Source organism: Symphalangus syndactylus, chromosome 2 (assembly GCF_028878055.3).
Source record: "Symphalangus syndactylus isolate Jambi chromosome 2, NHGRI_mSymSyn1-v2.1_pri, whole genome shotgun sequence".
Classification (NCBI taxonomy): domain Eukaryota; kingdom Metazoa; phylum Chordata; class Mammalia; order Primates; family Hylobatidae; genus Symphalangus; species Symphalangus syndactylus.
In genome coordinates, this window is record NC_072424.2 from 109,657,925 (window position 1) to 109,683,755 (window position 25,831).

Consider the following 25,831-nt stretch of genomic DNA (forward strand, 5'->3'; position numbering starts at 1 on the left):
TTTGTAGCCTGCACGGACCTAGGGGGACTGAACAAAGTGGTGGAGGGGGGTAATGTGGGAATAAAAGACAAAGACAAAAGAGTGTATTTGGAAGAAGGGGTCAGGGGGTACCTTGCCTCTAGTGGACAAGGGCCCTGAGCTTTACACAGCCCTCCATATTTATTAGGCAAAAGAGATAGCGAGTAGGGGGCGGTGATTGTCGGCTAATTGTCAGTTGGCCTTTTGGTTCACAGCAGGCTTGCGAGACTACATTCTTTGAACAATAGGCTAGATTTCTCAGTAGATAACTTCAAGGAGCCTGGCGCCAGAGAGTGAGGCCCTCAGCAGACCTTTTGGTGGCAGGGCAGTGTGAGTTTGCCCACATCCTGCATTCATGATAAACAGTTTGCTGTTTGATCATATAGCCTCTATGGAATGCTGAGTTGGTCACGTCCCACGGGCCTTCAGCTCCCTGCAGGGTTTCACCATGTTGGCAAATGGTCTCCATCTCTTGACCTCGTGATCCACCTGCCTCAGCCTCCCAAAGTGCTGAGATTATAAGTATGAGCCACTGGGCCCGGCCGAGGCTGCCTTTTTTATATAGATCTTTATCCTTAGTATTACTGACTTATTTTCTCCTATTACATAATTTAAATCACAAATACTACATAAAATCTTAAGTGGTTGTGTTTTGCCATTACCTGATTTTTTTGTTTTTCTTTCCTTAAACTTATTATAATTCCATGTAGCTTCAGTTATCGGTTTCTTTTTGATGATTTTTTTCTGTGAATTTATTTAACATTAAGTAAACACAACTTGCATATAATCTGTTTTTTATCTTTTTTAGGGATTGTATCCAGAATCTCATGGCATAATCGACAATAAAATGTATGATCCCAAAATGAATGCTTCCTTTTCACTAAAAAGTAAAGAGAAATTTAATCCTGAGTGGTATAAAGGAGAACCAGTGAGTTCTTTGTTTTTCTACTTAAAATAGTTTATGATTCTCATCTATTTCAATCAGAGTAAAATAACCAGATTCTCTAGAGCTTTTAATAACTGATTTCATTTAGTGTGTCTGTGGCCATTCTTTTGTAAATGGAGATGAATGCTGATAATCCTAAACATAACTTGTATAATTGCATAAAAGGAGAGTAGTTTATTTCAGAGGTGGATTTGGGTTGTGCCGGGCAATTTTTCTTTTCTGATCAATTCTTCTTCTACCAGTAGCATATAGCAGTAGTATGGGGGTAATAGCTTTGATCTACGCAAAACTGCGTTGTTTTTGAAAGTCTTGGTTTTATTTACATGTGCTAATTTGGGAGGTTCTTTCCAATTGTAATCTCCAATTTACTTTCCAAGCTGTGTTCTCCTTTTTACTTTTTAAAATTCTTCAATTTACTTTTTAAAATTGCCACAATTTAAAAAAAATTTTTTTAAATTGCCACAATAATTATATAAGGTCTATTTAAATAATCATGATATTCCTCTTAGAAGGGCAAAGAGCATAATAGTTAGTTTGCCGGTTATGAATTCAAATTTTAGCTCTGACATTTAAAGCTGTGTGACTTTGGACAAATCATTCTGTTTCTGCCTCCGTTTTATCATATCTCTACTGTAGATAATATTGTTTACTACTTTGTAGGATTATTGTGAGGATTATGTGAATTAATAATGTAGCATGCTTGTAGGAATACTATTGAGAACCATGATTGGCAATAATAAGTGCTTAATAAATGTTAGTTACATACACAGATATCTCAGCAAGTTAAAGACATGTATATTTGTGAATTTTTTTTTTCTTTTAAGAGAAAACTGTTAATTAGGGGAATAGCTCCAAAAGCTGCAGGAGTTAATCTCTGACTATTCAATATCTTGTTGCTGCTTAAGAGTCATATTACGTGATTATTGTGATCTAAGTGCTGAAGCTTGTTGACTTTAAAAACATTCTAGCACTAGAGAGGAATGCATTGGTGTTGCATGAATACATACTTTCCTAAGAGATGAATGTTTGCATGATTTCTTAATTTTCCTTCATTATCTGCTCCAGATTTGGGTCACAGCTAAGTATCAAGGCCTCAAGTCTGGCACATTTTTCTGGCCAGGATCAGATGTGGAAATTAACGGAATTTTCCCAGACATCTATAAAATGTATAATGGGTATGTGAGACGAATTTTTTCTAGGATCTGTAACATAGAACAGCTTATTCTTATGTAATCTCCTTTTTATCGAATCCTAAGCTTTAGCATTTGAGTGATATGTTGGCTGAAAAATGAGAACTGAAGAACTCTTTCTCAAAGAGTTTAGATAGACGGTAAATGGACAGTAAAACTAGACAAGTGGGCTGGCCGCGGTGGCTCACGCCTGTAATCCCAGCACTTTGGGAGGCTGAGGCGAGTGAGTCACCTGAGGTCAGGAGTTTGAGACCAGCCTGACCAAAGTGGTAAAACCCCGTCTCTACTAAAAATACAAAAATTAGCCAGGCGCGGTGGCGGGCACCTCTAATCCCAGCTACTCACAAGGCTGAGGCAGGAGAATCGCTTAAACCTGTGAGGCGGAGGTTGCAGTGAGCCGAGATCACGTCATTGCACTCCAGCCTGGGTGACAAGAGTGAAACTCCCTATCAAAAAAAACAAAAACAAAAAAAAAAACAACAAACAAAAAAAGACTAGACAAGTGTTTTCTAGAGCTTTTCTAGAAACACTGATAATGTATTTAGTTCAGATCTTTGGGCAGGCATGAAAAATGAGGTCATGGTGAAGGTAGAGATCTGGGAGTGGGGGGGTGGGTACTGCACATCTTAACTCTAGAAAGAAAAAGAACTGTTAACTGCCCCACAGGTTCACCTTGCACACTTCCTAGACAGATTGGGTTTATCAAGACAGGAGAATTGCAATGGAGAAATTGTAATTCATGCAGAGCCAGCTGTGTGGGAGACCGGAGTTTTATTATTACTCAAATCAGTCTCCCCGAGCATTTTGGGATCCAAGTTTTTAAGGATAATTTGCCAGATAGGAGTTTGGGAAGTGGGGAATGCTGATGCATTGGGTTGGGGATGGAATCATAGGGGGTCAAGTGAGTTTTTCTTGCTATCTCCTGTTCCTGGGATTGCAAAACTGGTTGAGCCAGATGACCAGGCTGGGTGGTGTCAGCTGGTATATGCAGTGCAGGGCAGGGTCTGCTAAATATCTCAAGCACTTATCTGAGATTTTACACTAGTGATGTTATTCCCAGGAGCAATTTGGGGAGGTTCAGACTCTTACAGCTGGAGGCTGCATGGCCCCTAAACTGTAATTTCTGATCTTGTAGCTAATTTGTTAGTCCTACAAAGGTAGACCAGTCCTCAGGCAAGAAGCGTTTGTTTTTTTTTTTCCTGTGGTTTTTTTTTTTTTTTTTTTTGGGGCGGGGCGGGGGAAGGGCTGTTACCAACTTTGTTTTGGAGTTAAACTATCAAGTAAATTCCTTCCCAAGGTTAGTTCAGCCTATGCCCAGGAATGAACAAGGACACCTTAAAGGTTAGAAGCAAGAGGGAATTGGTTAGGTGTGATCTCTTTCACTGTCATAATTTCCTCAGTTACAATTTTTGCAAAGATGGTTTCAGAACGAAGAGAAGGAAAAGATGAGTATATTAAAGAGGACACAGATAGGAATGATTCTCTGCTATTTAGTATCTATTGTGTTTGGAAATATTATTAAAAAGAAGATATTAATGGTACCTCTGGATTTCCATTTCTAAATTAGTAAATATGCTTTCTAATGTAAGAAACTGATTAGAATAACCTCTCTATGATATTTGAAATCCATGATGCATTGAGAAAAAACAAAAACTTTTTGATGGAAGAACCTCTTTGGCCGATTTGAGCAAGATTACCGAAATAATTTTATTTATTTTTAAGTTATAAAATTTCTGTCACAAAATGAATACAACAATGCATTTAGAAGGGTGAACAGAAAATATCTTAAATCCCAGACACGAAATGTATAGCAATTTTCCTTGTGATCTTATGCTAGTTTTTGTTCTTTATGGTTTCCATGAGCACAGTGCAATGCCTCTTCTCCACCTTCTTATTTGCTGCTGTTTTTATTCCATGGACAGTAATTAAGAGTTTATGGGCTGGGCGTGGTGGCTCACGCCTGTAATCCCAGCACTTTGGGAGGCTGAGGCAGGTGGATCACAAGGTCAGGAGATCACCTGTCTAACACGTGAAACCCTGTCTCTACTAAAATACAAAAAAAATAAATAAATAAATAACCAGGCGTGGTGGTGCACACCTGTAGTCCCAGCTACTGGGGAGGCTGAGGCAGGGGAATTGCTTAAACCCAGGAGGCGGAGATTGCAGTGAACCGAGATCACGCCACTGCGCTCCAGCGTGGTGACAGAGTGAGACTCCGTCTCAAAAAAAAAAAAAAGAGTTTGTGTACTAAGCATGGGGGATTCAAAGATTAATAGTATATGGTCTCTTGGCTTTTTAAGGTTTAGTAGAGTACACAACTAATTGTACTTGGGGTGGGGCAAGAACTCTGATTAGAGGTGTGTAAACAAAGCCTGTGTCCAGAGGAAGGCATATTCAATTCTGCTCAGGAAATACTGCATAGGGAACTGCTATCTGCTCCTCGGGTGCCTGCTTCACAGCTGTGCTGAGTCATCAGTGAGTGAGTGCTTCATGATGTATGCTTTGCAAAGTATATTAACACATGAGTTATTCATGTGGTATGCAGTTACTGTTTTCAGGCCCATGAATATTATCCTCAAGCAGAGGATAGCAAGCCAAGTTTTCAATCCAATTGCAACTTTTATCTATGTAAAACCTAACTTTCATTCCTTCATTGGGAAAGTAAATTTAAGTTTTCAAATAAAACCCTTGATTTCAAACACAATAGATGCGAAATAGCATTTAGTAGCTCTTAATGACATTTTCAATGAAAAAAAACCTGTATTTTAAACCCAAACGATTGTCAGACATCTTTTATTTTTGTTTGTTCTTAATTTTAGTTCAGTACCATTTGAAGAAAGGATTTTAGCTGTTCTTCAGTGGCTGCAGCTTCCTAAAGATGAAAGGTCTGTAGGCAATTAATTTCTATTATAAATACTTCATTTTGTAGAAATGATATATTATTTTAAAATAGACTACAACAAAACTTTGCTATTTGCTATGATGTTTTATATCGAAATAAATTCTTTAGTAAATGATCATATCACATTTTGAAGAATTTCAAAGCTGTAAATGATTTCTCAGTAGAACTGTTACCCCAGTGTTATAAAATTTAATCCTTATCAATTGATGAATTATTTTTTCCATTCTGTTTTTCAATGTGTTCGTAAAATATTACATTTTGATACTGTTTGATTTAGACCACACTTTTACACTCTGTATTTAGAAGAACCAGATTCTTCAGGTCATTCATATGGACCAGTCAGCAGTGAAGTAAGTACATTTTTATCAGTGATTATTTCATTAAACCCAGTCACCAAACTGAACCTCGCTTTGAAGGAGGCTGCTAGACCATTCTGTAAGATTCTATGGTTCTGGAAAAAGCAAGTATTATACACAATATTACTAAATAAAAGGATGCACTTTAAACAAAATAAGAGTTGGGAGAATTGTTTAGCCTGTGTTTTCCACAGTGCTAAATTGAACTGATGATGAATTAGCTTCTGTATTTTCAATTTGAAAGTCTTTATGCACTCCATCACCCCCTACCTTGGCCTAAATACTAAGTGCTTTTTGAGAATGTTGTAAACAGCTAAACCTCCAGTATGAAAATACAGGGTAATAAGTGAAATAGCGAGGAAGCCTCCTGTGAACTCTCTTCCTTAGGAGATATGTCTTTGGCCACCTGAGACCATGCTTACAACACAGGTCCCATAGAAGGTTGGGAGATTTTATCAAAAGTATAGCGATATTTGAATAATTATTTTTTGTTGAGTATTTCCTAGGAAACTAGAGGTACGAAACAGCTCATGGACTAACACTTTCAGTGTAACATCTCATTTGACCTGACACCCTTTCAGGAACTTAGCCAGCGCCTAGCTGTTTTTAATCTGTGTAGCACTTTAAAACAGCAAACACTGCTTTTGGTTTTTACGTGGCCATATCATTTTTGTTACCATTTTAATGGCAAAAAAACACAATGACTTTCGCAACAACCTAGTGTTTTGGAACACAGGAAGCATTAGAACAGAAGATGATCTGAAGGCCGGGCACTGTGGCTCACGCCTGTAATCCCAGCACTTGGGGAGGCTGAGGCGGGTGGATCACCTGAGGTCAGGAATTCGAGGCCAGCCTGGCCCACATGGCAAAACACCTGTCTCTACTAAAAATACAAAAAAATTAGCTGGGCCTGGTGGTGTGTGCCTATAATCCCAGCTACTCAGGAGGCTGAGGCAAGAGAATTGCTTGAACCCAGGAGGGGGAGGTTGCAGTGAGCCGAGATGGCACCACTGCACTCCAGCCTGGGTGACAGGGCAGGACTCTGTCTCAAAAAAAAAAAAAAGAGAGAGAGAGAGAAAGAAAATGATTTGAGTATATTTTCTTGTACCTCTAAGTTGACTTTCCTTCTGATATCTATTTTGTCTGTGACCTAAGATATGAAAGGAAGTAAAAAGTAAGGATCTTGACTATTTTGGGTCATGATTAAAGTGAAAAGAGGTCTTGCCAGTATCCCTCCTGTCAGAATCCTTGCATAGATATCTTGTGATCTAGTTATGATCCCTGTGATTCCAAGGGATCATAGACTATTAAAAAAACACTCTTTCTTAATTTCTAGGGCTTCACTCCCAAATTCCTATCAGTTCTTCCGCCCAGGTAGCCTAGGTTGGATAGTCGGTGAGCCTTAAGGACTCTTCAGCACAGAGTTCAGACTAAGCCTGGCCTGACATATCTATCATGATCCCTGTTTCTGAGGGTGCTGCTTGCCTAATTCAGCAACAGCAGAGGAATTTACAACAGCTGCCTAAACCATCTTCCCTTCATTTCCCTTTCCCTGGGTCTGCCCTAGATTTGCCCCTCTTAAAAAGTAGGTACTGCTTGGATCACTATCACCTTGGATAAAGAGAGTGAAGAGAGAAGCTGACCCTCATCTAGGTCTGTTTTTACCCTTTGTATTCTTTCCATCAAAATCCATCTCCAGCAGCTCCACTGTAGTTAGTAACTCCATTGTGCCTTCCTTTCATTCTGTCCTTCAACTTAGCAGAAATACTCCTGCTTAGAGGGAGGATAAGGAAAATGCATGCCAGCAATGTGGATGTGTCATAGTTGGTCAAAGGGAAAAGTTTCTTGTAGCTGTTGTCTTGATTTGAACAATTGGCTACATGCTAGTGTGATTTTTACTCTTTCACTAAAGTCACTGATACCCAAGACTTGTGTCTGGGTCAATTTGGCTACAGAAAAATCCAAGGATCATTTTATACTTGTTTATAAGGTTACATACATTTTAAAATCATTGCTGCCTTTTCTAATTCACTAACAATGTGCCAGAGCACGTGCTTTTCTGACTCATCTTCATTTAAAGTTGAGCCCATTACTTTTCAAATCATATCCATCAATTTGCAAACTCTGTAAACTCCAACATTACTGGCACACCAAAACCCACTTTATCCTAATACTTAAAAATTCCAGTTCATGTTGCTTGGATATCTTTGAATGAAAGACCTTGTCTTGTTTCATATTACAGTGAAAGAGCTTATCTCATATTACAGTGAAATATGCTGACAATGAATGACGATTAAGCTGATTCCACACATTACAGAAAACACACAAAACTGCACAAGAATTTTTCTCAAATGGTTTTGCAAGGAGAGAGGATAAAATGAGTGCCAGAAAGCAATTTGCCAATATCATTTGCCGTTCTTTGTTCTTGCGATATTCATATGTAAAATACATGCAGTTTATAAGGAAATAATGGGTTGTATTCCTATGAGTTCTAATTTAGAAAATTAAATATATTGAATTATACAAAGCATTTCATGAATAATTTGAACATTTTTGAAAATTAGGAAACGTATTTATACAGTGACCATTTGAATGATCAGAAAGTATAAGAAGAAATTAATTGTGGAAAATGAAGTGGTAATTAAGAACATACCGGTTTCTGGCCACTGTAGATTTGAGCTATTATTATTTTGACTTAAGTTGGGTCTAATCTAAGTAGTAGCATTCTGACCTCAGGAATAGATCAGCTAATCTCATTCCCAAAACTTAAAATTGAACATGTATAGAACAGGACTCTTGCATTGTTAATGATCTGCAGTTATTTACTGTTCTTTGTATCTCTGACCCTGACCTGTCTTAGTCTAATGTGAATCAGCTCATCATAGTTGCATCCACTGGCCCTTTTTCTTTCTTTCTTTTCTTTTCTTTTCCTTCCTTCCTTCCTTCCTTCCTTCCTTCCTTCCTTCCTTCCTTCCTTCCTTCCTTCCTTCCTTTCTTTCTTTCTTTCTTTCTTTCTTTCTTTCTTTCTTTCTTTCTTCAGAGATATCTTTATGTATAAATAGCCATTAGTGTGAGAGGTATCACATGAGGTTATTACTTCCCATTCTTAGGTCATCAAAGCCTTGCAGAGGGTTGACAGTATGGTTGGTATGCTGATGGATGGTCTGAAAGAGCTGAACTTGCACAGATGCCTGAACCTCATCCTTATTTCGGATCATGGTAATCTGAATTTGCGTTATTTACTCTTCAGGATAAAGGGCTGAAGAAAGTTTACTTGATTGTTCCCAATTTTTTCTGAATGTTATAGTTAATTCTTTTTTAAAAATGTAGTTTCTTATGGAAAGTCTTTAGGAAAAAAATACATTAAATATAAAATATAAGTGAAACACAGAATTCACAGAAACCTAAGTGCCTATCAAGCACAATACACCAATAATTTGAATAGCTAAAAAATATATATTTTCAACATTAAATTTGTGTAACTCTACAATTTTAGATTTGGTTGGAACTGATTATTATATCTTCAATTTTCTTTTCTTTTTTTTTTTTTTGAGACAGTCTCACTCTGTTAGCCAGGCTGGAATGCAGTAGCATGATCACAGCTCACTGCAGCCTCAACTTCCTGGGCTCAAATGATTCTCCTACCTCAGCCTCCTGTGCCACCATACCTGGCTAATTAAAAACAATTTTTTTTGGTAGAGATGGGATCTTGCTATGTTGAGCAGGCTGGTCTCAAACTCTTGGTCTCAAGCTCCCACTGCTGCCTCCCAAAGTGGTGAGATTACAGGCATTAGCCATCGTGCCCAGCCTTCAATTTTCTTTAGCATGACAAATCTGACTTTAGAAGCATTATATATTAATTTTGATAATATTGTAATTTCACTTTTACTTACTGTGATCTTTGTAACATGCTTGTATACAGTTTGGGGACTATAGGAGCAGCATGCCTACAGAAAATAGAAAATAGGTTCTTTTTGTTTTTGTTCTTGTTTTTTTGCTTCAGAAATAATTATAGAAATCTGTGTTTAGAAGCAGTCCTAAGAAGTTACATGCTAAAGAAGCTCCAGTCTTGGAATGAGAGTGAATCATACACATACACTCCCAGTTAATATCCTAGGTGGTTTGGGGCAAGTAACTGGGCTTTCACATTCAGTCTAAAAATGTGATAAGACATTCTTCTTTGCTCACATAATGATATTGTAATATATAAATAAAAAGAAACATTAAACAAAATTTGGGTGATGGAAAAGATTTTGAAAAAACTGAAGTGATAGGTACAGCTGAAATTCTGTCTTACCTATCAGATGTTCAACTAATATGAGTGCTACACCCATGTTTAACAAATTTAACCTTGGAAGTGAAAGAAGTTCTGCTCTGCATATTAAATTCTTTGTTAAAGTTACAGCATGTTTTGGGATTTTTTTTTTCTCCTAGGCATGGAACAAGGCAGTTGTAAGAAATACATATATCTGAATAAATATTTGGGGGATGTTAAAAATATTAAAGTTATCTATGGACCTGCAGCTCGATTGAGACCCTCTGACGTCCCAGATAAATACTATTCATGTAAGTATATCTCTATGATAACTTTGAATATGGTCATATTAAGAATACCTTCCTTTAGGCCGAGCACAGTGGCTCACGCCTGTAATCGCAGCACTTTGGGAGGCCAAAGTGGGTGGATCACCTGAGGTCAGGAGTTCGAGACCAGCCTGGCCAACATGGTGGAACCCTAAAAATACATATACGATACTATACTATATCTATACTAAAAATACAAAAATTAGCCTGGCTTGGTGGCGGCTGCCTGTAATCCCAGCTACTCCGGAGGCTGAGGCACAAGAACCGCTTGAACCCAGGAGGCGGAGGTTGCAGTGAGCTAAGATCATGCCACTGTACTACAGCCTGGGCAACCAAGTGAGACTTGGTGTCAAAAAAAAAAAAAAAAAAGAACACCTTCCTTTAAATCATTATATCTCTAAACTAAAGGGAATCAGAGTTAATTTTTTTATGATTAAATCTCCAATGCAGAGCTTTTGTACACAAATGGATTTTATGGGACTGGATGCGAGAACACAACTTACCTATTGGTTATTCATGGACTTAGCATAATATTTGATGAGCTTAGTGCAATTTTATGTTGAAGTGTGTGTTTTACTTGTGTGTCAGGATAAAGATTATACTAGAAAAAATGTTTAAGAGAGAAATCCAACTACATTTATTCAAGTTTAATTAATTAATGACACTCCATTAAAATTACTTAGTTTGGGATTAATATTCTGTTGTGAGGAGGAATGCTGACAGAAATGATTAATTGTATAGGCAATTGATTCCTGTCCTCCCTTAAACCATTTCAGAAACAATAAAGAATGTATCTTTTACATAGGGAAGAATCAATTTCACATTTCTCTTGACCACATGTGGAACACAAACTGCCAAAAGATATTTTAAAATATTTATTCTTTTGCCAGTCAAGTGTATTTCTTAACTGTTTCCACCTCTGTTACCTCCCTCTCATTTTGATTACCATCCATTATAACTTTCAGATGTGTAGAGCAAATTTTGTTTGTCTTTTTGATATAGTTAGTGAACTTTGAAACAGAAAGAAAATAAGCTTTTCTGACAATTACCGGAATTGGGTTAGGTTGGGCTATTTGGTAAGATATGTTTCAATAGATAGATACTATTGACTATTAATGAAGAAAATAGATTTCACTGCAGGAAAATGGTTATGCAGATATATTTACACAGTGTCACAAAGCACAGGCTGCGTATGCCTAATATCAAGTTTTAATTCGTATTTTTTAAATTTAGAAAAGTAGTACATGACTGTTATAAAACCTGTTATAAAAACTATACAGATAGACTGGGTGCGATGGTGGCTCACGCGTGTAATTCCAGCACTTTGGGAGGCCGAGGCGGGTGGATCACAAGGTTGAGAGATCAAGACCATCCTGGCCAACATGGTGAAACCTGTCTCTATGAAAAATACAAAAATTATCCGAGCGTGGTGGCATATGCCTGTAGTCTCAGCTACTGGGGAGGCTGAGGCAGAAGAATCGCTTGAACCTGGGAGGCAGAGGTTGCAGTGAGCTGAGATTGTGCCACTGCACTCCAGCCTGGTGACAGAGAGAGACTCCATCTAAAAAAAAAAAAAAAAAGCTCTACAGGCAATAGCAGTCTCCAGAGATGTTTGGGATGGGATAGCTAAGCTGTACCATACCCTTATCTCAGGCCCTCAAGTTTCCCAAATTAAAGCAAAAACTATATATGTATGTCACTTTACATAAATATATAAAATATATGTATATAAAATGTATACTCTTGTCTGGATAATTTTCTCAAATCTATGTAATGTTTGGCTAAAATAAAATTTAGGAAGCTAGACAGTTATTGATTTGTAGTAGAAAGTACCCTAAGTAAATCCATGGGCATACTATACAAATGCAGTTTTTAAATTAGTCTACTTGCCTTCTCTTTGAAGTTTCCTTATACCCCTCTTATTTGAAAATTCTAGAACTATCGTTGAATATTGAAGTATACAAAGTAAAAAGAAACAGCTTCCCACCTGAAGTCCTCCTACTTGACAACTCATTTCCCCTCTCTAGAAACAACCGTTGTTAAGCTTGGATTATGTCTTCCCGGATAATTGAGATATTTGAATAATTATTTTTGTTGTTGAGCATTTCCTAGGGAACTAGAGGTACAAAACAGCCTTACAAAACACATACAGTTTTTATTTTTACCCAGTGAAACCATACCAGATCTAGATGGATAGATACTTTGAGGGATGGATGGATATTGGTTACTAACTGGATGGAAAGATGGTTGGACAGGTGGATGGTTAGTTAGATGGATGAATGGATATGTGGGTTAACGGATGGATAGGTAGATGTTCTGTAACTTGTCTTTCCCTTTAACAATATGACACTATATCATGGGTGTCATTATAGGGTGATCCCTAAAGATCTGTCTAATTCCTTTCAGTGGCAATAATGTAATGACTTAAATGAACTCTTTAAAACCTGCCTTGGTATTTAAATATAGAGTTTGCATCTGACATTCTATATTTTTGTAATATGTTTTAATTATATTGTACAATCAACTATTAATTCTTATGTTTTTTCCCCTCCAGTTAACTATGAAGGCATTGCCCGAAATCTTTCTGTGAGTATCTTTATTTTCCATTATCTGGATATTTTTAGTTTTGTATAATACATATTGAGAGAAAAGTTTCAGGATCTATTATTGGGATTGAAGGATTAGAATATTTTAGTAATCTGGGCCAACATGGAAATGCTGTGTAGTTTAAAGATCTTTAAGGTTGTATCCCAATAATCCAGGTTTGAAAAATTTTTAAGAATTTATCTATTGGCATTATAAAATTTATATGAGAAGAAGAAATAATTTTAAAACTATTTACAAGAAGTAATTTTTAAAGTAGAAGGAAAAACCTTGTAGCTGTACCACCATAAACACCATTAGCATTATGATATATTTCCTTCCAGTCTTTTTTTATGCCTTAGAAAAATAAGTTTCTATGCTAGTGCTGAATTATCTATACTACATTTTATACTCATACATTTTAAGTCTGCAAGAAAACTCTTAGAATTGCACTTACAAGGATGTTTGAAAATAGAACCATTAGTGGTAACTTGAATATAATCTAGTGACACTGAGTTCTGGGGCTTTTATGCAGTAATAATTATGATTTCCTCTAAATATTTCAAGTAGTTTGGAAGATTTACCTTGTACATTATATAAGTGGTAAGAACTTTTAGCTGTTTTTTTCATCTGACTTATTGGGCCGGCTGATGAAATGTTTGTGAAAAAAATTTTCATATGAAGTTAGAAAGCAATTTCAAGAAAAGTTGACACTTTAGATATTAGGGAAATAATAGTTTTTCTTTGCTGTTTGCAATTTCAGTGCCGGGAACCAAACCAGCACTTCAAACCTTACCTGAAACATTTCTTACCTAAGCGTTTGCACTTTGCTAAGAGTGATAGAATTGAGCCCTTGACATTCTATTTGGACCCTCAGTGGCAACTTGCATTGTAAGTTCTGACAGTCTCCCAGGTAAACTTAGCCTGATCGGTTAGTGATTCAGGGTAACCATTGGGCCCTTTCTAACAATATTGTTATGTGAAAACTGTATAAGTATGATTCTCTTCACTCTAACCCAGAATTTCTAATGTCGGCCTATGGATGTTTGAGTTAGATAATTCTTTGTTGTGGAGAGCTGTCCTGCACATTGTGGGATATTTGACAAGGATCCTTTACTTCTCCCCACTAGATGAAAGTAGCACTTCTTCTCTAATGTGACAACCAAAAATGTCCCTCAGCATTGCCAAAAGTCCCCTGGGGAGGAAGGATCACCCAGACCATCCTTGGCTAAGAACCATTGTTCTGGCTTTTCATATCCATATTGATTACTTCTTATAATCTACATTTGTTACCACTTGCCGTTGCATGTCTTCTGCACATTACAGTATGTCTAATTGTGCCTCCAAAGCCCAGCCAACAGTTGGTAAAAGCACTTTACTTTATAATAATGAGTAACTATCTTCATTATACACAGTTGTTTTTTCATTCTTCTTATACTTATCCATCAATAAACTTTAGTTTATTGGTGTATTTGGCAGATTATTCGGATGGTTAATAGTGTTAATATCTCACAACTTGTTCATTAACTGTTTTGGTGGTTGCCAAGAAGCCAGTCGTGATACATACCCCTGTCAAGCAAAACCTAAGCAGTGAACCAAAATTCAGTAAACAGGATTATACTGTCTTCACTCTTATTGGAGAGCTGGGCTTTTAGTTTTCAAAAAAAAATATACGAAAGGAGAAATGGTCCTATCTTCATGAGAGAACTAATATTTAGTAAATATCTAAACACCATGTTGCAAGCATTTCTTTAGGCTACATCATTGAATTTTTACAAATAACTGACATGAGAAATTGAAATCAAAGAAGATAGTTAAATCTATGTGAACTCACAGGTAGTTAATCACACAGCCAATGTTCAAAACCACTTCTGTCTTTATGCTAGTGGTTTTTCTTCTGTCTACTATATTGCTTATAGTTTATTTGTCCATGAAATAAAAGATAGAGGTGACTTCTTAATGCTTTTCAAAGGCAGGTGGTTTTATTTACCGTTGTGTTGGTTTAACAAAATAGTTACATACTTTTTATCAATGAAAATAATGTTATGATTATCAATTATGTTTTATGAAAGGACTTTACATTTTTAATTCATATATGTCAACATTAGGAATCCTTCAGAAAGGAAATATTGTGGAAGTGGATTTCATGGCTCTGACAATATATTTTCAAATATGCAAGTGAGTAAACCTATTATACTTAATTGGATTAAATCTAAAGAAAAAATGATATACAAAGTTTTAGACTTGAAAACAGACTGTGATTATATGTCTTGAATGAGAATTAATGAAACATACTTTCATAAAGCTATTTTTCATTGAACATTAAAGAATTTTGTTAAAGTTTTATATTCATTGGCTATTACTAAAAAGTCAAAAAATGGATGTAGTAAGGATGTGGAGAAAAGGGAACATTTATACACTGTCGAAGGGAATGTAAATTAGTACAACCTCTATGGATCACTGTATAGAGATTTCTCAAAGAAATAAAAATGAAACTACCCCTAATTTAGCAATCCCACTACTGGGTATCTACCCAAAGGAAAAAAAATAATCATTTTATCAAACAGACACGTGCACTCGTATGTTTATCACAGCACTATTCACAGAAGTAGTCATGGAATCAACCTAAATATTTATAAGTGGATGATTGGATTAAAAATGTGAGATATATATACACACACACACCATGGAATACAACTCAGCCATAAAAAGGACTGAAATCATGTCCTTTGCAGCAACATGGATGGAATTGGAGGCCGTTATCCTTAGTGAAATAACTCAAACAAAAAGCTAAAAACCACATGTTCTCACTTTTGCTAAACAGTAGGCAAACACAGACATACAGAGTGGAATAATAGACACTGGAGACTCCCCAAAGGTGGGAGGGTGGGAGGAGTGTGAGGGATGAAATACCACTTATTAGGTACAATGTACACTATTCTGGTGAGGGGTAACACTAAAAGCTCAGACTTCACCACTATGCAATATATGCATGTAACATAACTGTACTCATACCCCTAAATTCATAAAAGTTAAAAAATTAATAAAATTTTATATTCATGTTTCATAAACATATGACATATCTCCTGTTATATTTCTAATAATTATTTTTCATATTTTTGTGCTCTGTTGAGAATATTGCTTTACAGTTGAAGAAAGCCAGTGATATAATAGATAAGAAAGTATCATACTTATGTTCTGAGAAGGATAATATCTTACATTTACCCAGCACTTTAACATTTTCAAAATAAACTTACAATAATTATTTAATTTGATCCCTGCAGCACTGTGTAAGGTGGGCAGGGTGAGGTTTATATTGCATGTCATAGATGAAAAAAATGTTATCATTCATTCTGTTCTGATTGTCAAAATCAAGAATTGTAATAAAACTAAGAGACCTATCCTAGATGTCCTTAGATTATGTGTGTGATAGGGTTAAAACTATATTTCCCACAAAGTCCACTGAGCATGGTAGTTTTCCTGTTATCATAACCAGTTTGTATATATACAATATGGATAACAGAATTTTTTGGACCAACTTGTAGACAGCTGACATGCACTGATAAACCTCCTTTTCTGGCCATCTAGGCCCTCTTTGTTGGCTATGGACCTGGATTCAAGCATGGCATTGAGGTTGACACCTTTGAAAACATTGAAGTCTATAACTTAATGTGTGGTAAGTGTGAACAGGTGGCTTTTTTCCCTTCTGAAAATAGACCTGAAATAGGATTATCAAAAGCAGGTCACATTGTAGGCAACTTTGTGGAGATGATGGTGAGGCAAGACAGATTTTTACCTTCTTCCTGACTCAGACGCACTGAAGAAATGTGGGGAACATGTCATCTTATTACTTATCTGTTTGTTCCACTAGGCTGCTTGCTGGTTAAAGTACACCACTCGCAGCAAGGTGGTCTGCACACCCCCAGTGCCCAGCACTTTGCTAGGCCCTCAGCTTAGTGATTTGATTCTTGACTCAGAGCAGTGATAGAAGCCAGAAAAAAGAGATTGAGGGCAGTGAAAGGTGGACGAAACTTGTGGAACTTCTGGTATCCATAATGGTTGAATGTAGGTCAATGTCAAGGTTGTAGAAATGAAGGAGGACCCATTAGGGAGATTCTTGGTTTACTTTGTACCTTCTGAAGTAGTCCTTTTATGGTGAAGCATTGTGTTTTAAATATTAGTTTCTTATTCTGATAATGGTCCTAGGCATTTGCAAAACCTTAAATATGTCTTAAGTATAATTCTTTTAGTGGGAGTCTATATAGTTTAAATGAGTTAATATATCCTAAAATACTTAAAACAGCACCTGGCATATAGTAAGTGCTTACTACATACGTTTTGCTGTTATTACATTTAAGAGCATGAGTCTTAGACTCAGACAAAACTGGTTTTGAATTCTAGATGATTTAGTTAGTAACTTTGAGACTTGGGTAAAACACTTTGATTACTCATCTACCAAATATTGATGATAACTTATAAAATTGTTTTGGGGAATAAATAAGAAAATATGTTAGCACTATGATTGGCATAAAATATGCATTCAACAGGTGGTGACTGTAGTTGTTGTATGCTTTAAATATCAGAAATTTTGTAGTGAAATACAGCATACATATCAGTATTTCTATTAAAAATAACCTAGTCTTAAATACTCTAAAACCCAAGAGAGTTTTATACTTTTATTTTAGTTAAAGAGTAAAGGACTCATGTATTTGGTTTTAAAAAAGTAAAGATCATAGCACAAGTCTACTATTTGTTTGATTTGAAACATCTGAGTAACTCTACCATCTTGAAATTATACAGATTTACTGAATTTGACACCGGCTCCTAATAACGGAACTCATGGAAGTCTTAACCACCTTCTAAAGAATCCTGTTTATACGCCAAAGCATCCCAAAGAAGTGCACCCCCTGGTACAGTGCCCCTTCACAAGAAACCCCAGAGATAACCTTGGCTGCTCATGTAACCCTTCGGTAAGTATCGTCAAGAAGTTTGGTCCAGTATGTATGTTTTGATAGCACCCTCTGCATAGCATGTGCTGTAAAAATACTTAATATTCAAATTAGAATTTAGGAGTGGGGGTAGGTAAACATATGTTTTAATTCTAGGGGCACATGCAGATCTTTTGTAATATATCTTTTCTCTTTCTAGCTTTTGCATTTTCCGCTCTATTTTTAACTCCTTGGAGCTGTGACTTGACTTGGGTGCAGGTGTGGTGAAGTCTAGTTAGTTGACTTGGGTGCAGGTGTGGAGAAGTCTAGTTCAGTTCTTGAGCATCCTGAATTAGGGAATCTGTGCTGTTAACTCTAGCAGTGAGGTCATGAGCACATAGTAAACCAATCACAATGTACCTTTTTAAAAATACAATTCAGGTTGTTTAAATGTAGGGAGAAAAAAGATTTCTTGGTATGAAATGAATATATTACACTGCCCTTTTTTACTTCCATGTTAATATATCATTATTATAAAAAGATAAAATACTAGATAAGTTATGAACAAAATTGATAACATCCATAAGGGCACCTGTAATCCCCCAGCTACTCGGGAGGCTGAGGCAAGAGAATCATTTGAACCCGGGAGGCGGAGGTTGCAGTGAGCCAAGATCTCACCATTGCATTCCAGCCTGGGCAACAGGGCGAGACCCTGTCTCAAAAAAAAAAAAAAAAAAAAGTATATATATATATATATATATATATAGCAATTTGGAGAGTAGTTTATTTTATGCTTTACATTTTGTTTTAGACTTGAGTTAGAGTAGAAGAAAGACTGTTGGGGTATATAGATGAGAATTATAAAGCAGCAATCATATTCTTATTGTTTAATTACTGGTGTGATGCTTATACTAACAATTTTGTCTTTTGCAACTGTCATTCCTCTCTTTCTGTCCTTTTCATCAAAAATGTGACTTCTGTCCAGGCATGGTGTACCACACCTGTAATCCCAGTACTTTGGGAGGCCGAGATGAGAGGATTGCTTGAGACCAGGAGCTCAAGACCAGACTGGGCAACATAGTGAGACCCTGTCTGTACAAAAAACTAAAAAAATTAGCTGGGCTTGGTGGCATACGCCTGGAGTCCCATTTACTTGGGAGCCTGAGGTGGGAGGATTGCTTGAGCCCAGTAGGCCAAGGCTGCAGTGAGTCATGATTGCACCACTGCACACCAGCCTGGGTGAAAGAGCAAGACTCTTGCCTTTAAAGGGAAAAAAAAAACCCACTAATACAAGACTATTGTAGATGATCTTTGTTCTATGTTGGAATAATCAATCTATAGCGGTTCTATGTTACAAAATTTAAAACATGTCTCTCAGTCCTTAAAAATAGTTTTATAACCTTCTTTAGATTTTGCCAATTGAGGATTTTCAGACACAGTTCAATCTGACCGTGGCAGAAGGTAAGGCATGCTACCCTCAAGCTCGGAATGTGAAGCGAGCATTTTCTCATCAGTCTGAAATGCAGAGAACTGGCTTGGGGGTATTATTTGAGAATAACCAATAAAATAAAGGGAGTTCTGAAGGACCACTTGATGAAACATAGAGGTTTCTTTGTTTGATAGTTTAGACAGGCATAAGGAAAGGAGATATTTTGCAGTGGATATTGTATGTAATGTATTTAGTGGAAGCCAAATCACACTTTATGAACATGATGGAGGTGTTCTAAAATTTTTGATGATTTCTATAAGTTGATAATAGAGACTCAGATTCCCATTTGAAGTACCTAAGTTTCTATCTCACCTGGTTCTTAGTTAATCATACAAGGTTATATATTGATTTATTGATCTAAAGTTATTTCTGCATCACTTTTGACCAAAAATCAAGGATATACAGACAACTGATGAAATTTTTCACTTATGACTTGAATGTTTGGAGTAACTATAATACACTCTCTCAGCCTTAAGTTACTTGGCACACATTTTTTTCTACTAGAAGAAGTAAATTCTGCATTAATTCTGATATAAGCTTGTCTCTATAAAATCCCTAGGTAAATGCTGGAGTTAGGAAAATCTTTGATATCTCCAAGGTGGCAAAGTATTGTGGTGAATGATGGCACTTTCAGAATTGAGGAGATCCAAGTTTGAATATAGCTTAGGTACTATATGTTCATGGAAAAAGTATTCCCTGTCAGCTGCTGTTTCCTCATCTGTAAAATCGGTGTATAACCTTAATTCATAGGGAAATGTAAAAATTAGTTATATGACGTGTACCAAGCACTTGACATTTGGAAAAAGGGCAATAAATAATATCTATATTGTTACTGTTTTATTTAGTTTAGTCTCATAATTTCAATTCTGAACTTCTGCTTTCCAAGTACACATATCATTAAAAAAATTTGCTTTCTAGAGTGTGTCCTAAAGAATAAGTAATTAAAATAGTGCTTAAGAGGTTTCGATAATATAACTTTGAATTAACTGGAATATTTAGCAATTTCATATAGTGTCCTCATGGTTTCTTGATATTACATTGATTTCAGACTCTTTATAGGCAAAAATAACAGTGAACCTCACTTTTCTTCTTGTTTATGCTTCTACCCTTTGTAATCAGTTTTTTTAATAGTTAAAAGTAAATCTTCAATATGATTAAGTAGAGGAAAGGATTAGATGAGTGTATCACACTATATATTATCATGTAATGCACACTAACTACATTTATTTTCATCCTATGACCCAAGAGAAGATTATTAAGCATGAAACTTTACCCTATGGAAGACCCAGAGTTCTCCAGAAGAAAAACACCATCTGTCTTCTTTCCCAGCACCAGTTTATGAGCGGATACAGCCAAGACATCTTAATGCCCCTTTGGACATCGTATACCGTGGACAGAAATGCAAGTATTTGTCACCTCTTTATGTGTGGCTATTTCAAATTAATGATTAAGCAGAACATTAAATGCATAGTTTCTCACTGTTCACCTTGGTTTTATACTCAGTTCCCACATTAGAGGAACACTGAACAGGGAGTCAGAAAAGTTCAGTTCCAGTTCAGGCTCTGCCACTGAGCAGGTGCATGACTTTGAGAATTCAGACCAGATTTCTTCTATGAAATGAGGGTTGTGCAGTAAAGAATTCTCTTTTGGGCCGGGCGCAGTGGCTCACACCTGTAATCCCAGCACTTTGGGAGGCCGAGGCGGGCAGATCACGAGGTCAGGAAATCGAGACCATCCTGGCTAACACAGTGAAACCCCATCTCTACTAAAAATACAAAAAAATTAGCCAGGCATGGTGGCGGGCGCCTGTAGCCCCAGCTACTCAGGAGGCTGAGGCAGGAGAATGGTGTGCACCTGGGAGGCAGAGCTTGCAGTGAGCCAAGATGGCTCCAGCCTGGGTGACAGAGTGAGACTCCATCTCAAAAAAAAAAAGAAAAAAGAAAAGAATTCTCTTTTGCCTCCCCGACCCCAGTTTTAATATTTATTATTCCCATTTATAATTGCATGAAATCAGCCTTAGGATCAGTCACAGTTACCCATTTCTAAATACATGGCTGTGTGAGAACAAGTATTTCCCTCAACTGTCCAAATCTAAGGGGGCCCTCACTGGCAAAGCCATTAAAGCTCAGTAACATCATTGCATGTACTATCTATAGGAAGACATGAGCCCAAACCAGGGAGAGGCCAGAATCCTGCCCACCACCAACGCCAGAGGAGTTAGGCCTTGAAAGGAGTGAGGGCAAATATCCCAGAATAAGAGCAGCCTTCCCCCTCACTCATGGCGCCCTGGGTGCTCTGGTAGAAGGAGGAATGGTGAAGGAGATGGTGCTGGAAAGAGAGAAGGGGGAAGATGAGATTTTGATCTTATGTGGAATTGAAATTTTAAACTGGGCTGAAACTGAAAGTGACTGGCAAGGTACAGGATGCCCTAAGGGAACAACAAAGGGGTTTGAGAGAGCATAGTGGAGGGCAGCGGTTTCATTTAAAAAATAAAATTATTTTTACTAATCAGTGAGACAGCCAAATAAAACGATAGGGATATGTCTGTTTATATATAATTTCTATGTTACAAATATATAATACATATATTTATATAAACTTCCTTGAACTTTGATTTTTAAAATTTTTCAATACTGTCCTCAAACACCAAACACTTAAAAAAAATTTTGACTTTGTAACTGATCAGTCTACACCATTTTTTATAGGCACCCCGTCCTATTTATTAATATTTATACCTTAATTATGGTGTTCCTTGATTCCATTTTCAGTTTTCTTGTATAATTAAAATTATGACTTTACAGTCATCGCAATGCTTGAGGTTTTTACATTGCTGTTCAGTGACTGTCCTCCTTTGCTCCAGCAACTTTTGGCAGTGTGGTTGGCTATGGAAGATAGACTCAGATCTCTAAAAATCAACATTTTACTATATAAAAGCTTAAAATTGACCAGGCGCAGTGGCTCACACCTGTAATCCCAGCACTTTGGGAGGCTGAGGTGGGCGGATCACGAGGTCAGGAGATTGAGACCATCCGGACTAACATGGTGAAACCTCGTCTCTACTAAAAATACAAAAAATTAGACAGGCATGGTGGGTCATGCCTGTAATCCCAGCACTTTGGGAGGCTGAGGTAGGTGGATCATGAGGTCAGGAGATCGAGACCATCCTGACTAACATGGTGAAACCTTGTCTGTACTAAAAATACAAAAAATTAGACAGGCGTGGTGGGTCACACCTGTAATCCCAGCACTTTGAGGGGGCTCTGGCGGGTGGAGCACCTGAGGTCAGGAGCTCAAGACCAGCCTTAAAACATGGTGAAACCCCATCTCTACTAAAACCACAAAAATTAGCCAGGCGTGGTAGCAGATGCCTGTAGTCCCAGCTACTCGGGAAGCTGAGGCAGGAGAATCGCTTGAACCTGGGGGGCAGAGTTGTAGTGAGCCAAGATTGCGCCACTGCACTCTAGCCTAGGTGACAGAGCGAGACTCCATCTTAAAAATAAATAAATAAATAAATAAATAAAAGTTTAAAATTGTGTAGATAAAAACGTTCTAAACATTATTTCATATTAGCATAGCAGAATCTGAAAATATTTGCACAAATATGACAATTAGTATCTTTAATATTGTAAAGCATTTTTACACTTTAGTTAGAAAAAAGATGAATATACTAGTGGGAAAATGGAAAAATAGGGAAGGACATGAGCTGACAGCTAGAGCTTCATAATTTTATGATGTAGTTCACTTTTAAATATTAATAAAGCAATTTTCTTCTCTGTGCCTGATATCTGAGAGTTCTTTTCATTTCGTTCTTCAGGACGGTTTCTCTACGGAAGACTTCTCCAACTGTCTCTACCAGGACTTTAGAATTTCTCTTAGTCCTGTCCATAAATGTTCATTCTATAAAAATAACACCAAAGTGAGTTACGGGTTCCTCTCCCCACCACGTAAGTTTCTTCCTTTCCTGACCTTCCCTTTTCTTATCCTCTTCTCCTCCTTTTTGTTTTCTTTCTTGTTTATAAATCCTACCATACATTATATATAATATATATAATACATAATATATATTAATACATAATATGTATTATATATAATGTATATTAATACATAATATGTATTATATATAATGTATATTAATACATAATATGTATTATATATTATATATTAATACATAATATGTATTATATATAAAATATATAATATATAATACATAATGTATATTATATATTTTATATATAATACATAATATATATTATGTATTATATATAATATATATTATGTATTATATATAATATATAATACATAATATATATTATATATATAAAGCTATACATGTATATAGCTTTGTTTATTTATTGGTGAAAAATTGTGGATTTGGTCTATAACTACCAAGGGAAAAATTTTAATCATCTAAAATTTAAATTTTATAAAATTTTCTTTTTGTTGGGAGGGTAGTTGATTTAGTGCAGATATGGTAAGCAGAACACTTCATGGTTCCTTTCTGCATTTGTTTTAAACAATTAGAGAATATTGTGAAGTTGGAATATATATATCAAGTTGGAAGAGTATATCAAGGTTCTTAGGAAGGAGATCTAACTTTGTTGTTTAAAAAGAAAATGCGTTTGTCAGAGAAGTAGGTAAAGGTAGAGGCTTACATATGCTTGCTTTTTCACTGATCAGAACCTCTAGGGAATGGCTTTTTTGAAGCTAAGTATTCTATTTTTTGAAATGGCAAATTTGTATGTTGATGAGAAGCCATTTTGGGGCCGGCCTTAAAAGGCAAAAATCAGAAAGCTCCAGGTGCTCAACTACCATCAGCATCCAGTTCAGTTCCCAGAGTATGTGTTTGAAGTCAGAACTTGGCTATTGCATTATAAAAATAGACCAGGTCCAAGCCTCAAATTCATACAGAGAAGCCTTGTACGGTGTTTCGAGACAGACATCCTGTGATGTTTTTTCTGGGTAGCAGGTGTTGTTCTGGAGCCAGATGTTCTCTTTTTTCTTTTCACTGTGAAAAAGTGTAAGGAAAGAAGATTGTCAACACAATTCCTTTTAGTTGAAATAAGGGCAATAAAGTTTGAATATGTTTAATTTCGGGCTCTTGTTGTTAAAGTTTATGTTTCTTTGACATGCTCATCTTGAAAAGACTTAAGTATTTTATTTTTGTAAAGGGCTTGACCAAACACGTTACATTTTCCCTTGACCCTGTACTTGGGAAAGTTTTACAGGTTTAAGATGGTACTCAGCTAATTTTTAAAAATGCTCCCCTCACCATGAGAAACTATAATTTCCTATGTTATTTGTGAAGAATGAAAAAGTTGTCCTGTTTTCTCTTTGTAGAACTAAATAAAAATTCAAGTGGAATATATTCTGAAGCTTTGCTTACTACAAATATAGTGCCAATGTACCAGAGTTTTCAAGGTAAAAAATGTTAACTCTATATTTGATGATTTTAATGAATTTCTGCACATATAGGCATAATTCATATGTAATAGGACTTATGGTCTAAATTAAATGAATTAATACCAAATACATTCTTAAAGGTTTAACTTTGAGAATACTAGTACACAAAAATTCTACAAATATTAGAATTATCAGATATTCCAGTATCCATTCTGCTTTGTATTTAATTGTTTGCAAACATTTTTGGTGAGAAAGTGTATGATGCGCTTCCTAAAGTTATCCAGCTAATACAGTCTGCTAACACTTGTATTAACTTTCATTCGACTTCCTTATTTGACTTTTTGGAAGTTCTTGATAATTGTCTGTGTTTTCAAATGAATAGATTTTACATCATCATTAACTATTGCAGCATTTGACTTTTACAGGAATAAAAATATAGTTACTTAAATTGATGTATAGAATATCAAAATATAAGCATATAAGGAGTTTTTACTCTATATCTAGAATACTTGTGAATATTTCAAAGTTAATATTCAGATATTAATAGGAAATCTGAATTATATGCCTTGTTTATGTTTGCGATGTTGCCATGCTTAATGAAGACATGATCACAATTTCAGCATGATGTACTTGTTCAGGGATGCCTCAAAGAGAGCTGGGTTCAACGTTTGTCTGTGAGTCCTTTCAAAGGCCAAAGCTGAACAATGAATTTTTGGCCTCACACTAAGGTTAGAGCCAAGGCTGGGTGTGGTGGCTCATGCTTGCAGTCCCAGCACTTTGGGGAGGCCAACTCAGAAGGACTGCTTGAGGCCAGGAGTTCAAGATCAGCCTGGGAAACAGTGAGACCTTGTCTCTAGTCTCTACAAAAAATTTTAATTAGCGAGGCATGGTGATGTGCACCTGTAGTCCTAGCTATTCTGGAGACTGAGGCAGGAGCATCTCTTGATCCCAAGAGTTTGAGGCTGCAGTGAGCCATGATTGTGCCACTGCACTCTAGCCTGGGTGATATAGTAAGACTCTGTCTCTAAACAAAAAAACAAAACAAAACAAAACAAAGACTGAAGCCAAACTTGACTTTATCTTTATTTACTATAAACGCTAATTTTGAATCATGGTGTTAATTTATTTCACATGTCAACATGGTACCTTTTTCTTTTGAAACTACACTGGCTTCTGTCTTGTTTCAGTTATATGGCGCTACTTTCATGACACCCTACTGCGAAAGTATGCTGAAGAAAGAAATGGTGTCAATGTCGTCAGTGGTCCTGTGTTTGACTTTGATTATGATGGACGTTATGATTCCTTAGAGATTCTGAGGCAGTAAGAACGTATTTCATTACTCTTAAAAATAGGAATTACCATCCAGTAAAAATGGGATTACCATCCAGTTGAGTCAACAGAACCTTTTTTTATCCAGTGTCATATGTTTATGTGTATG

The 25,831-nt window shown here is 36.4% G+C and overlaps 1 protein-coding gene across 1 annotated transcript in view; it reads left to right on the forward strand.

Moving 5' to 3' along the window:
* ENPP1 (ectonucleotide pyrophosphatase/phosphodiesterase 1) overlaps positions 1–25,831 on the forward strand; it is an 85,809-nt gene that overhangs the window by 49,566 nt on the left and 10,412 nt on the right. The window contains exons 8-23 of the mRNA XM_055264255.2: positions 827–946; positions 2,030–2,139; positions 4,974–5,039; positions 5,334–5,406; positions 8,523–8,631; positions 9,847–9,978; positions 12,548–12,579; positions 13,340–13,467; positions 14,685–14,754; positions 16,165–16,252; positions 17,377–17,546; positions 18,914–18,965; positions 20,240–20,394; positions 22,808–22,937; positions 24,331–24,411; positions 25,581–25,713. Of these exons, the coding sequence (XP_055120230.1) occupies positions 827–946; positions 2,030–2,139; positions 4,974–5,039; positions 5,334–5,406; positions 8,523–8,631; positions 9,847–9,978; positions 12,548–12,579; positions 13,340–13,467; positions 14,685–14,754; positions 16,165–16,252; positions 17,377–17,546; positions 18,914–18,965; positions 20,240–20,394; positions 22,808–22,937; positions 24,331–24,411; positions 25,581–25,713 (1,649 nt within the window). The remainder of the gene's footprint in view (positions 1–826; positions 947–2,029; positions 2,140–4,973; positions 5,040–5,333; positions 5,407–8,522; positions 8,632–9,846; positions 9,979–12,547; positions 12,580–13,339; positions 13,468–14,684; positions 14,755–16,164; positions 16,253–17,376; positions 17,547–18,913; positions 18,966–20,239; positions 20,395–22,807; positions 22,938–24,330; positions 24,412–25,580; positions 25,714–25,831) is intronic.